The sequence below is a fragment of the Notolepis coatsorum genome, assembly GCF_963971535.1.
Source record: "Notolepis coatsorum genome assembly, chromosome: 8".
NCBI lineage: Eukaryota > Metazoa > Chordata > Actinopteri > Aulopiformes > Paralepididae > Notolepis > Notolepis coatsorum.
The window spans coordinates 121,472,341-121,485,742 of NC_140172.1; the positions used below are offsets into that span (position 1 = coordinate 121,472,341).

The 13,402-nt window shown below is 43.3% G+C and overlaps 1 protein-coding gene across 2 annotated transcripts in view; it reads left to right on the forward strand.

Annotated features, from left to right (window-relative positions):
• septin8a (septin 8a) overlaps positions 1-13,402 on the forward strand; it is a 93,697-nt gene that overhangs the window by 25,430 nt on the left and 54,865 nt on the right. Inside the window, exons 5-6 of one of the 2 annotated variants that reach the window (XM_084320111.1) lie at positions 9-77; positions 12,142-12,303. In XM_084320111.1, coding sequence (XP_084176237.1) covers positions 9-77; positions 12,142-12,303 — 231 coding nt within the window. Of the gene's footprint in view, positions 1-6; positions 78-12,141; positions 12,304-13,402 lie in introns of those variants that run through there. The other variant, XM_084320110.1, reaches the window with a different exon arrangement.

The following is a 13,402-nucleotide window of genomic DNA, read 5'->3' on the forward strand; positions in this document are numbered from 1 at the left end:
GCCTCTACTTCATCGCCCCCACGGGCCACTCGCTCAAGTCCCTGGACCTAGTTACCATGAAGAAACTTGATAGCAAGGTAGACACACACACACACACACACACACACACACACACACACACACACACACACACACACACACACACACACACACACACACACACACACACACACACACACACCCAATGTCCAATGATGACCATCTTCGTCTTTATCTATACGCTATGTAACAGGATAGGCTGGATCCTGAGGCTATGGTTGCAGACAGGGCGTGTGACGGCTGTGTTTGGGTGGAGCACCTCATCAGCCTCTTTGTGTGCTTCATTTGCTTCGTTTGTTGTTGTTGCTCTCGACGCCTTCTCCTCAGTGAGATCTCCAGAGCCTGCTCCTCCACCTCTAGTGCGCGACGAAGGGCTGGCTGATTACCCCAGTGCAACTTGATCTCGATTCACAAGGTCCCAATTTTGATTTCCATTCGGTATTATCGACTCAAATTAGACTTGATGGAGCCGGTTTCAGGGGGCCGTTGGCTGCCGTTGTTTTTTAAGAAACTCTGTGGGGGGGGGGGGGGGGGGGGCGTGCTAGAAACAACACTCAGCGGAAATCTTCACACGTCTTCTGAAAGACGGCATAGCCTAAAAGATCGATTCTGGGATTTTAATAATATATTTGATTCAAGTGTTAATGATGTAACGGTTGTATAACTCGCATCCATACAGTAGGGTGGAAGTGTAGACTGCACTCGGGTTGCCACGGTGATGTGGAATTTCCCACGACTAATAAACTCATGATGACGACACGGGTGTTACCGGCGACACCGGACATTTTACAGAATGACGCTCGATGACTGTAGAGCACTTACTTTGATATTTAACCCTTTCACTACCACACTACCGAATGGTTAACCCTTTCACTGCGACAATACAGAAGGTTAACTCTTTCACTGCCACGCTACAGAAGGTTAACGTCTAGTTAACGTAGTGTGATAGTAAAGGGTTATCCTTCTGTAGTGTGGTAGTTAAAGGGTTAATGTTATGCGGCTACATTGCTTCGCTGTGTCTGTCCATCTACATCTGTTTTTAATACATTTTCAAATGATTAATATGATATCCATTTGTTGGACATACGGAGCTCACATTAGGTTCTAATTAAAAAAATAACCAAACGGACAGTACTACCTTGACGGATGGATGAATGTAGCGTATTGATCACATACTGCACAAACATACTGTTGCTGGTCTGAACTGGTCCTCTGAGCTCCTCTCCAGTCAAACATACTGCTGCTAGTCTGGACTGGTCCTCTGAGCTCCTCTCCAGTCGAGCTTTCGCTGCTGCAGGTTTAATCTGAAATATTTCCAAATCCTTCACTATCGTTGTGTAACGTGTCATCTCTAGAGTTTCTTTCTCTCCTTCATGTGAAGTTAAAACTACTCTGTAAGTGAAAGTGAAACCTAAAAATAGCTGCTGTCACATTCAGTTTATAATGTTGTCTGACTTACAAGTTTTTTTTTTTTCCCCAAGAGTCACCTTTTATTTAACAAAAAGTGATGTTTGGTGAAAGTTAGATTTGCACTTTATTAATCCCAATAGGGAAATTCATTCTTGTTTGATGATCAAGAGGCACCTTGTATTTGTTTTAAGTGAAGTTTGGTGAAAAAGCTAGTTATTGCACTATTAATCCCAATAGGGACATTCATCTTTGTTTGATCAAGAGTAACCTTATATATATATATTATTATTATACTTTTTTTTTAATTTAGATTTGTGAAAGTTAGGTTTGCACTTCAATCCCAAAAACGAAATTCATCTTGGTTTGATATTTTTTGTGTCAAATAAAAACAAAGGTTATTTGAATGATTTCTAGTTTTCAAGAGAAAAAAATTGATTAAAATCGTAAATCTGATTAAAAAAAATAATAATCTGAGATTTTATTTTTAGGCCATATCGCCCAGCCCTAAAACAAAGGGTTTTAAAAGTGTTATATTTCTCTTATTTTATAATACCAGAGAGAAGGTGAGGAGAATCGACCAGCAACAAAAGCTAAATTAAAAAATTAAAATTTAATAAAGAAATTTACATTTTAAGATTAAAATCTTTTCCCTGTGGTATCGAAAATTATATCGATACTTTTCAAGGTATCGTATCGAAGTTAGAAATTCCAGTATCGTGACAACACTAATAACACTAATAACACTAATAACAATATTTCTGACACTGGGAATACATTCCAGGAGGTCCATAGATGTTCCTAGATACCAATAAGATGCAAATGGACTTGTAGAAGTGGAGCAATCTTCCATTTACTTATGTAGAGGTTAACTGTCTCTGAAGCTCCAGGTTCTCTGTTCACTGGTGAGTGGTGTGTATTTCAATGAGATCCCTGATCTTTGTGCCAGGGTGTGTAGACTACTCTCAGAGTGGCCCTTAAGGAGGGAAAAGAAAAAACCTACAATGAGAATGTTGGAACTCCACAGATTCTATTTCATTGTGCGGGATTTCAACTAGGAGGTCACAGACGGGAAAGAACTACTTCAAAAAGAATGTTGGAACTCGACTGGAGGGGTTTCATTTCATTGTGTAGGATTCACGGGTGTTGTTCACAGAACACTCGTACATTCCACATCAGTACAATATTCCTCGCGTGATATTGACTAGTTTCATGAATAAGGATCATGGGGCCAGTTCAGAACTTTTTTTTTAAAGGATCCAGGTTTTGGGGATACTGGCTGTTTGAGAATATAAGTAGATCCGGTGCTCCACTCCCTGTATCTTTATTGAGACGGTAAATGGTGCATTTATATAGCGCTTTTATCCAAAGTGCTTTACAATTTCTTCCTCACATTTGACCCATTCACACACCGATGGTGGAGGCGACCATGTAAGGTGCCAACTTGCTCATCGGGAGCAGTTAGGGGTTAAGTGTCTTGCTCAAGGATATTTCGACACGCTGCCTGGGAGGAGCGGGAATCGAACCGGGAACCTCCGGATTACCAGATGACTGCTTTACCTCCCGAGCCACTCCATTCCAAGTTATGGAAGATATATTTGAAGATATATTTTCCAGGCCTGGACATGTTTTGGAAAATTCTGGAATACGGAAAAGTGGTGGACATTTTAAATCAAAAGTCATAATTTTGTCATTTGTCGATTTTGAAAATATAAATGACAGGAGAAAATAGGTATGTGTGTTTGTTCATACAGTGTCTGTGTGAGTGACACTCTGGTGGAAGGGCAGCCTACTGGAAAAGTGGATCCATATTTTGCATCCTGTTCATCAGGGGTTGTGATCAATTCACTTTCAATCCAGTGAAGTGGCTTTTCCGGAAAAACTTCTACCGTGTAACGGTTTGTGTAATAGTCCTACTGACAAAGCAAACGGGGGAGAATGAAACGCTCCATCATCGGCAAGCGAACATCAATTACTTCATACTTTTTTTTTAATTGTGTGTGAATTGGATTCTAACCCTGCTCGTATGTACGGTATATTTCGTGAGTACATCGATACGTCGACTGTAGCCTGTATTCGGAGACACGTGGACGGGCGATGGCCTGTCCTCAATTAGACTACTGGTGGAAAGACTCTCATTAAAACTCCACATGGAGCGTGAAAGAGAGGGGGGTGAGTAGTTGCGAGAGAGAGAGAGAGAGAGAGAGAGGGGAGAGAGAGACTATAGTTGGGGAAAGAGAGAGAGAGAGAGAGCGAGAGAGGGGGGGGAGAGAGAGATAGAGAGAGGGAGAGAGAGAACCACATGGAGCGTGAAAGAGAGGAAGGGGGGGTGAGTAGTTGCGAGAGAGAGAGAGATAGAGAGAGAGGGGACTCAGGGGAGAGAGAGAGACTATAGTTGGGGAAAGAGAGAGAGCGAGAGAGAGAGGGGGGGGGGAGAGAGAGAACTCATTAAATGGTAAGCGCCTCTTGTGTTGCGATGCGTTTGCGGATGTACACGTGATATGTGTGTGTGTGTGATGGGGGAGGTTGTAGAGAGAGAAAAATGTCACAACATGCTTGACGTTTTATTGAGCGTTAGATGCGAGGATGGGTGTGATGCGAGGAGTGAGTCGGTCAGCCACGAACCATCTGCTCTCCGCGTTTTTTTTTTTTTTTTTTACATCATGGAGTTGACGTCTCTACACAATCACTCTTGATTACGCTGAATGTTGGCGGCAACATCAGGTGCATTCAGTCATGTTTACTAGTGTGTGAGTGAGGATATCTGTGCTCGCTAGAACGAACTATTAGGTACATTCAGTCACAGTTCAGTTATTCAGGTTTGTGTTTGATTCAGCCGTGTTCTCACCTTGACTTACAAATAATAATAATAATAATAATAATAATAATAATAATAATAATAATAATAATAATGATGATAAACTTTATTTGTATAGCACTTTTCATACAAGAATTGCAGCCCAAAGTGCATCACAGCAGTGATGTAGACACAAAATAGACAGGCATAAAATTGGCATAATTATAGACAGGCATAAAATGAACAGAGAATCTATAATATTCGGTTTCCCATGTGGCATGCTGTACATTAATGCACTGTTCTCTTTTACCATATATATATATTTTTTTATCCACTTTTTCTCCTTATTTTTCTATTTTTCTCTCATCCCAATTTCGTATTTCCAATTCTTCCCTCCCTTGTCTTGAACGTTGCTAGACTATGCCTCCCACTGGTCGGCTGTAGTGAGGATAGAAGCCTTGCATCACGTGTCCCCTCCGGTACACGAGGAGGCAGCCTGTCGCATCTTTTCACCGCAACAGCTCGAACTCTCAGTGGCGAGGAGTAACGCGTGGGAGGCTCATGCTGCCCCCGATACTTCCTGTTTCCGCCATACCGGCGTCACCCAACCGACCTGTAGGAGTCGCTGTCCACAACGTCCAATCCCCACCCACCGGCTTTCCCACCCTCTTAACACTGCCAATAGTGTTAGTATGACGGCCGGCCAAGCCGGTAGCAACGCCGAGAGCTGGGCTCGATACCAGCATCTCCTGCGTTAGTGGCGAGCGCCTTGCCCACTGCGCCACTCAGCTGCCCTCTTTTACCATATTTTAACATGATAATATGATGATACTGTTATACTGTGGTACATTTTATTATGATTGGAGTTTTTGTTTAATATCACACTTAAACGTTACCACGCAGTTCAATGTTATAACCATCAAGTGGATTATTTAACACATGCTTTTGTATACATGAACATATATTGTGATATAAATTGTATTATTAATATGATATTAATTTCTCCCACATCGGCCAGCCCTGTTCCTTACCACTGAGCTGTTTCAAGACATCCGTAGATCAGTGACGGCCTCGGTCCTTCTGCCTGGTTATGTAACGATGACACACTTGTTCCAAAGCAGATGGTCCAGTTATGGCCCTCACATGGTTGGCACACCTCAGCCAACCACTCAGGCATGGCAGCTTACCTCTACCAACTGTCCCCAGTTCCGAGGCATGGCAGCGCCACTCAGCCAACCCGCTCTGTCCCTCGATACGAAGCGACGCACTGCAGCTCCGTTACAGAAAGGCAACAGTGTAACGCGCATTCCAAAAACTCCTCACGCGATCATAATTCTTCTTTTTGCTGTTTTATTGACAAAAGTACCCCCAAGAAATGGCCCGGTATCACGCCTTCATCAGTGCATGCCTTCCAATACAAACAAAGAAATTTTTTTTTTTTAAACTTTGACCAGTCAGCTGGTTCTTTTAGCGTTTATCGCTTTTTCATCGCATTCATACTTGGTCAAGTTCGACCGACAGAAGCAGGCTGAAAGGGTTCAGATGGGGGGGAAGACACTCTGGGAAAGGCACGGCTGCCGTCCGGGATTCGAACGCGCTCAGCCCCAGATCCGTGACGAGCACGGTTGTCCACGGCGCTGAAATAGCACTCGCGGTACGTGGTGAGCTACTGGAGCTCCCCTCAAACAAAGACATTTACCTATCTCAAACTCCACCTACAGTTGTGATTGGCGGATCAAGAAAATAGGGCGGGGTTTGAGAGAGGTCAATTGCATACAGGTGGGTTGTCTCACAGGTAGAGAGTCGCATGATGAGGTCACAGATGGATAGAACATTCCCACTAAATAGTCGGTTCCAGTGAGGAAAGGCATAAATGAAGCATATACTGTAGTGAAGCAGATTTAGTAAATGTCCCACAGACACCAGAATAAATTACAAGAATAGATGACAAGTAAGTAGGGCTGAGTGATTAATCAAATTTCAATTATGATTTTGGCTTCCCATGAGAGATATGAGAGATAAAACAATTATTGTGCCACATACTGCGTTGCTCTCGTTTTGTCTTGTGTTGTAAATGCAGCGCACCCTTCCTTCACAGCCTTCACAGTTGAGAGGGAGGAGGGAGCCGCGGCTCTTTTCTGTAGTTATTTTGGTACATCTTTGGTAACTTGTAGAAGATGACAAAAAGGTCAGCCTTTGGTCGAGAAGAAGGGTCAAGCAAATTGTCAAATCAACTTTCAATAATTGTGAGTTAAATATCATTATCACAATATCAATATCACCAGGCGGTTAGGTGGTCGAGCGGAGATTGCGTTCGTCACCAGCCCCGGAGCTGTGAGCTTGGTTCGCCTGTTCGAATCCAGCTCACAGCTCCGGGGTTGTCACCAGCTTGGCTGGCCGTCTGCACTGATACAATTGGCTGTATCAGAGGGTGGGAGAAGCTGGCGGGGTGGGTCCGGGTCGTTGTAAACAGCGACTCCTACAGTTCGGTCGGGGCGCCTGCTAAGCGCGGATTGGACGTGAGGGGGATAGTGTGGTCCTCCCACACGCTACGCCCTCTCAATGAGAATCCGCGCTGCCAGGTGAAAAGAAGCGGTGATTGGTTGGACGTGTGTCGGAGGAAGCACGTGGTAGCCTCCACTCTCCCAAAAAATGATCTGACTGTGGGGGGTAAAGCGCAGCGACCAGGAAGGGACTGGGAATTGGCATACGACTAACATTGGGATGGGAGAAAATCGGAGGAAAATGGAGGGGGAAAAAGACCAAAAAAAAAAAATAAACAATATCAATATCACAATAATCGTGATTTTTGCCATAGTCGAAACATCCCTACAATAAGCACAACGATCAATATTCCCGCAACCTCGTATAGGAAGCAGTGTAGTTGGAACGGTGTGTGGGTAATGATCATGATTTCCATGGCAGCAGTTTTTTTCTCCAGCGCTATATCTCTACATCACGGCCTCTGGATTCTTTGGACGTCGCATGAATTTCAAGTGTGTTGATACATGGTGGTTCACCTCCTCGAGGCTCCTATTACCAGACAACAGAGTCCAATGTGAACCCCATCAGTCTTCTGAGGTTATCAGTGCTGGGTGGCAAACCGTGGCAGGCAGTGCCCATAAGGCAGAGACGAGACATAATGTATGTGTTATTGTATCAATTTGTGAAATGCGTTCGTGGGGGGGCCTCCAAAAATAAGCCCTTTTTGTATAATATTCATATTATGAATCACTGGCTGGTACTGCCGGGGCCAGCGGTGGTCTACGGGTTGTTAGAGAGATAGACTTCGGGCCTGAAAGGCCGCAGGTTCAAATCCCGGAGCCTAGAGGGACATCTCGAGTGGGGAAAGTGAACGAGTTAATGCCCTCCCTACCCCTCAACTACTAGCGCTGAAGTGTCCTTGAGCAAGGCACTTAGATACGATATAAAGATATTCCTTTATTGATCCCCCTGGGGAAATTTGGGCGTCATAGCAACTTGGGGGAGGGGGGAGGTACAGGTATGGGCAGGGTAATAGAAGAAAGACATAAATATAGATAATACAATGAAATCTGAATATAAAAATGAGAAAAATAAATCGTATAAACAAAGGTGCAGATGGGGGTCTGTATGCTCTATCGGTTATAATATATTATTATATATTACAATAAATGTAGGCAATAAATATATTTTTTAATTTAATCTGAATATATATACGTCACAGTGACCAATCGCAGCCACTCTTATTGTCTGAGACCAAATACGGCCACGCCCCATTCCCAGTAAAAAGTGGGAATCTCTAGAATGGGTTTTGGCGACGGTGTTTACGGAAGTGCCTCTCAAGGTGACGATAGACAACACTTTCTGTTGTCAGTAGATGGCAGCATTGGTTTAAAATTAAAAGGTGAAAATGTTGAAAACTACAACATTAGTACAACTTAGCACAGGTCACAGGTCACTGTGATGTGTCTATTCTTCGACGTGATCTGAACAGCGGTAAACTATTACTGCAACCTCAGTATAGCGACCGCGAATGGTAAACTAATTATCTTAACAAAAGCTTCGAATGTCTATAAAATCTATTTGTACTTCAAAACAAAAAAAAATATATATATTTTTTTTTACTAAATCCTCAATTTGAATAAAGTGATTAATCTGATTAAATTAGTATTTTTCTTTTATTAAATCAACTTTATTTAATGAATATAACTCATATAACTCATATAACGCACGGTTGGTATGAAAGTGATGGTGATGTCTTATAGTATAATATTATAATATTAGTGTAGCCTAATCTTTAACTGCAACTGTGAAGAAAACCCCCATTGGTTTAAACAGATTGAATAGACACAAAAAAAAAGATAAAAAAAAAAAGATTCTTGAAAACCAAACTCTAACCTCAACAGTGCTATATCTTCACCATCTACCCCTGATGTGCTAAATACAACCTTTTTTCGAATGCGAAAGCGATTCGACGTTGAGGCAGAACACAGGGCTGTGGCGTGACACTGTTGACTTTTAAAGGCTCGATCGGGCTGCTGATTCAGTGCTCCACTTCTGCACGATGCCTCACTTGGCACGCTCTCTTATGATTTTGTTGAAGCCATATGAGGGCACTAACACGCAGTATCGCTCAAACCCCCCCATAACCTCCGCCGCTCTTATCTATCCGCCACAGTGTTAAGATATGAGCCATTGTTTTTTAATTGAAAGCGCACCATTGTTGAGCGAACAGAGCGTCGGTCTGTCAGCCGGCCGGGTCACAGGAAGCACAGGGCCGCTAGACCACAGACCAGTCAACGTTTCCCTCAAGACTAGAAGGTGTTCGCTGTCTGGGCGGACAATGGTGTTTTTCTTTTTAAATGGGAGGAACGTGCCACTCCTTCCTATAAAGGATATGAAGGTTTGTAGATAGTTGAGAACAGGTTAGAGGTGGAGGGTAAACACAGTCGACCCAACTCATTGAGCGCCATAAATGAGATATGTCGTTTTTTATTATTATTATGATTCTAAACAGTCACACGGACCTTCCTAGCACCTCTGATTAAGTTAGAATTGAAATGATGATCGAATCCCGACAGGTGGCAGTATCGCCTACCTTTTGAACTGGCCTAGTTTAGTGTGGGGCCACTGTGGGGAGTGTCTAGCACTAGAGAGCGGGCAGCATGAGCTATGGCGATCGCGACTTGTGGAGACAAAGAAGAGGACAAAACGATCACACTTATTATGGATGATAACGTGCGTTTTCACCAGACTACATTGGACTAAGCACTTCTGGTAAATTATAGAAATACTATAGTCAAACCGGCCGAGGAGGTAACCTATAGTCCTATTCTGTTACGTGTTATAGTCGGCGCCGGGCCAAAGCACTCCGAGGCTTGAGGACTTTTCCGGTAATGGCGACCGGCGACCGCTATTGGAACTATTGGATATTATTATGAAGAAGACAAAACGATCGCGCTGATGGATGATAAGGTGCGTTTTCACCAGACTATGTTGGATTCTAGTATTTTCAGACGGGCTGTTTGGATGTAATGTTACCTGGCTGGCTGTTATCTGGATTTAACGTTACCCTGGTGCTGCTGGCGGGCCACCTAACTTTATTTATTGATCCTGTTCTGATCCAAGACACTTGGAGCAAGAGTGGAGTACCTGCTGACAAAGGTAACGTCTATTTTACCTAACCCCATCATAAAACATGCTTTTGTAACGATCCCAGCGTCAGAAAACGCCCCTGCCCCCCCCCCCCCCCCCCCTTTACACTACAGGGCGGTGGTAGTGAGACAAGCGGAAGACGGGCGTAACACAAACACACAGGGCAGTGGAGAAGAGATGGGTCTCCAGGGGGGGGGGAATGGGAAACTGAGACAGACTCTGAGTCTCTAATGAGGGGGTTCCAGAGCCTGGGATCTGCCCTGGAGACTTTAAATCTTAATGATTTAAAATTCATAGTATAGATTTTTAGTAAGCAGTATCACATTGATGAAAATATGGTGTTTTCTGGGGGAAATAATGCAATTATACCCCCCCCCCCCCCCCCCTAAAAAAAGAAACCTGTAATTTGTTTTGTATATTGGTGATTATTGGCGTTGCTGTGATCCTCGGCTTGAGCTCGTAGTTTCCCACGCCGCTTTATTAAACCACTGCATCGCTGGCTGAAAGGTCGCACTGACGGAGAGAGGACTGTGTTGCAGCAGTGTCAGGATGAGGTCTGTGGCTACTGGCTAGAGAGAGAGGTGGTCGGAGAGACGGGAAGCGAGGTAGGTGTCTCGTCTAGTGGGAGGTTTCTCTGCCGTTAAAGCTGCAACCCCAAAAAAGTAATTTGACCACCCTGTACTTACCCTGGGGGTACATTCACACATTGTCTTCTTGACGACTTTGAGATTTGTTCACAGCCTTGCAGCTTCTTACAGCCTCAAAACGTTGAGTGTTTACTTGCATACGGTGTGTTTATATGATGCGACTGTTTACTAGGCCTTCTATCGACGTCTAACAACACATTTAAGAGTGACAAAATATTAATAATTACTATATTAACAAAGCCAGTAGCAACGGATAATAATAATAATCTTTATTTCTATACCACCTTTCATGCAATAATTGCAGCCCAACGTGCTTCACAGCAGTGATGTTTTTTTAATAGATTTCTGTAATTAAAATCTATGAAAAATAAAAAGGAATTACATTTAAAAAAAAAAAAGATTGTAATAGATTTCTGTCATTCAAATAAAAATAAATAAAATAAAAAATAGATTTCTTATTGATTATGATAGAATTCTGACATTAAAATCTATATAAGACTGTTAGCAGGTTTCTGACCAAATAAAAGCAATGCATAAAGTGCAGACATAGAATGAGTATTAAAAATAGACAGAATAAGAGCAATGCGATAAAAAATATTAAAAAAAATTAGCAGTTAGTTGTCCCAATGGAGGGTGTCTCACTACGATCATAGATTGTGCCATTAAATTGTGTTTACACTTTGAGCAGACTTTCACTCGAAACAGCCACATCTCTCCCGACGGCGGGTCTTCAACAAGAGCGCTTCACCAGTTTCACTTAGTTAGGCCTCGCCACATGACGCTGGCCACCCTGCCGCAGAATAACGATCCACTAAAGTTTGATGGCCTTATAATTGGACCCCTAAGACGCTTTGGCTCTTCCTTAAAGAGGCCCAGTGTGTGCAGTCGATGTGAATCCTCCTTGCACTCCGCGGTCTGGGTGAATAGAGTCGCAGCGCGGAGAGGAATGCTGCAGACAAACAAACACCGCTCTATCCCTCCATCTGTTGCCGATCGGAGATGAGATGGAGCGGAGTTTGTTGCTCCTGGTCTGGTTATGGTTTGTTTTCCGTATCCACAGGGCTTTCCGACTGAGCTGACCCCAAGTCGTTGGGCTGCTGCGTAAGTGCGTATGGCCTCCCGTGTGCCTCCTCCTCGGGCCCAATCTATTTAGTCTAGTTTGTTGTGGATTTAATTCGAGCTCCGATTTGATTCGGCAAACTTAATGTATGGTATTTGTTTATAAAGCGGCACCAAAGGTGAGGTCGCCTCCTCGTGTTTAATTAATAGACAGCGTTGGGCTTTCCCCCGCATGGATCTTCTCAAACCACAGAATGAGCTCATCGCTTGGTCTTGGTCCAGTCATCGCTGGTTATCGGTGGGCGTGAAGATCAGTGTCGGACCAAACCTGGACCAGACGAGGCAATGTGTCTACGCTGCAAGAAAAGCCCCCGTATTAAACAAGTGTTCTAAAGTCTTAAAATCCGACTTTTCTTTTACAGTGTGTCTGACGACAACAGTGGAGAGCACAAACGCAGAAGTAGATTGAGGAGTAGTAGCGGACCACAAGGAACTCATTCTAATTCCACAATCTCTCTCTGTCTCGGTCTCTCTCTTCTCTCTGTCCTTCCTCAGGTGAATATAATCCCTATCATTGCCAAAGCGGACACAATCTCGAAGAGCGAGCTGCACAAATTCAAGATAAAGATCATGAGTGAGTTGGTGAGTAATGGAGTCCAGATCTACCAGTTCCCCACTGATGACGGCACCGTCACCGAGATCAACGCATCTATGAATGTAAGTTACACACACACGCATGCACGCACGCACGCACGCACGCACACACACACACACACACACACACACACACACACACACACACACACACACACACACACACATACATACAGACAGAGACACTCACACACAGGACAGACATACAGACACAATACGTGTAATTTAAAAAAAAGTCAATATTTTCGTTTTGTTTAAAAAGATTGAAAGTGAAATACTGTGCCAATTTAGTTTCCTGGAAACACAAAATATACACGCCAACCGTTATCAAGAACTCATCATTATAGGTATTCTAATTGTAAGTGAGATTATTGGGAGAGACGACCAAAAGGGAGCACAGCGGGGGAAAGGGTAAAAAAATTAAATAAGGGGAGAAACTTTCAGGTGTAGATTTGCAAAACACAACATGAGGTCTGTGCTGAACAGAGAAACATGAGGTCTGTGCTGAACAGAGAAACATGAGGTCTGTGCTGAACAGAGAAACAACATGAGGTCTGTGCTGAACATAGAAACAACATGAGGTCTGTGCTGAACAGAGAAACAACATGAGGTCTGTGCTGAACAGAGAAACAACATGAGGTCTGTGCTGAACAGAGAAACAACATGAGGTCTGTGCTGAACAGAGAAACAACATGAGGTCTGTGCTGAACAGAGAAACAACATGAGGTCTGTGCTGAACAGAGAAACAACATGAGGTCTGTGTATGACAGAGATTCACACCAGAAGAAATGTAGGTGCGTCACGTAAACCTCCTGTTTCATCAAGTTTCAACTCGTCGAAAACATTGACAACAAACCAAAAACACAAACTGACCTACAGCTGACTTCCACTCCGTTGTTATGCCCTGACAACCCTTGTTGATGGAGAAATATACTTCCAGAGAGACTAAATGATAACTATAAACTTTATTTCTTTAGCACTCTTCATACAAGAAGAATCACACTCCAAAGTGCTTCACGGCAGTAGACATAAAACAGACACGGGCATAAAATGAGCAGAGAATTGACCAAATAAACGCAATGCATAAAGTGCAGACATAAAATGTGTATAAAATAGACGGAATAAGAGCAAATGCATAAATTGTAGACGGAATAAAAGCAGT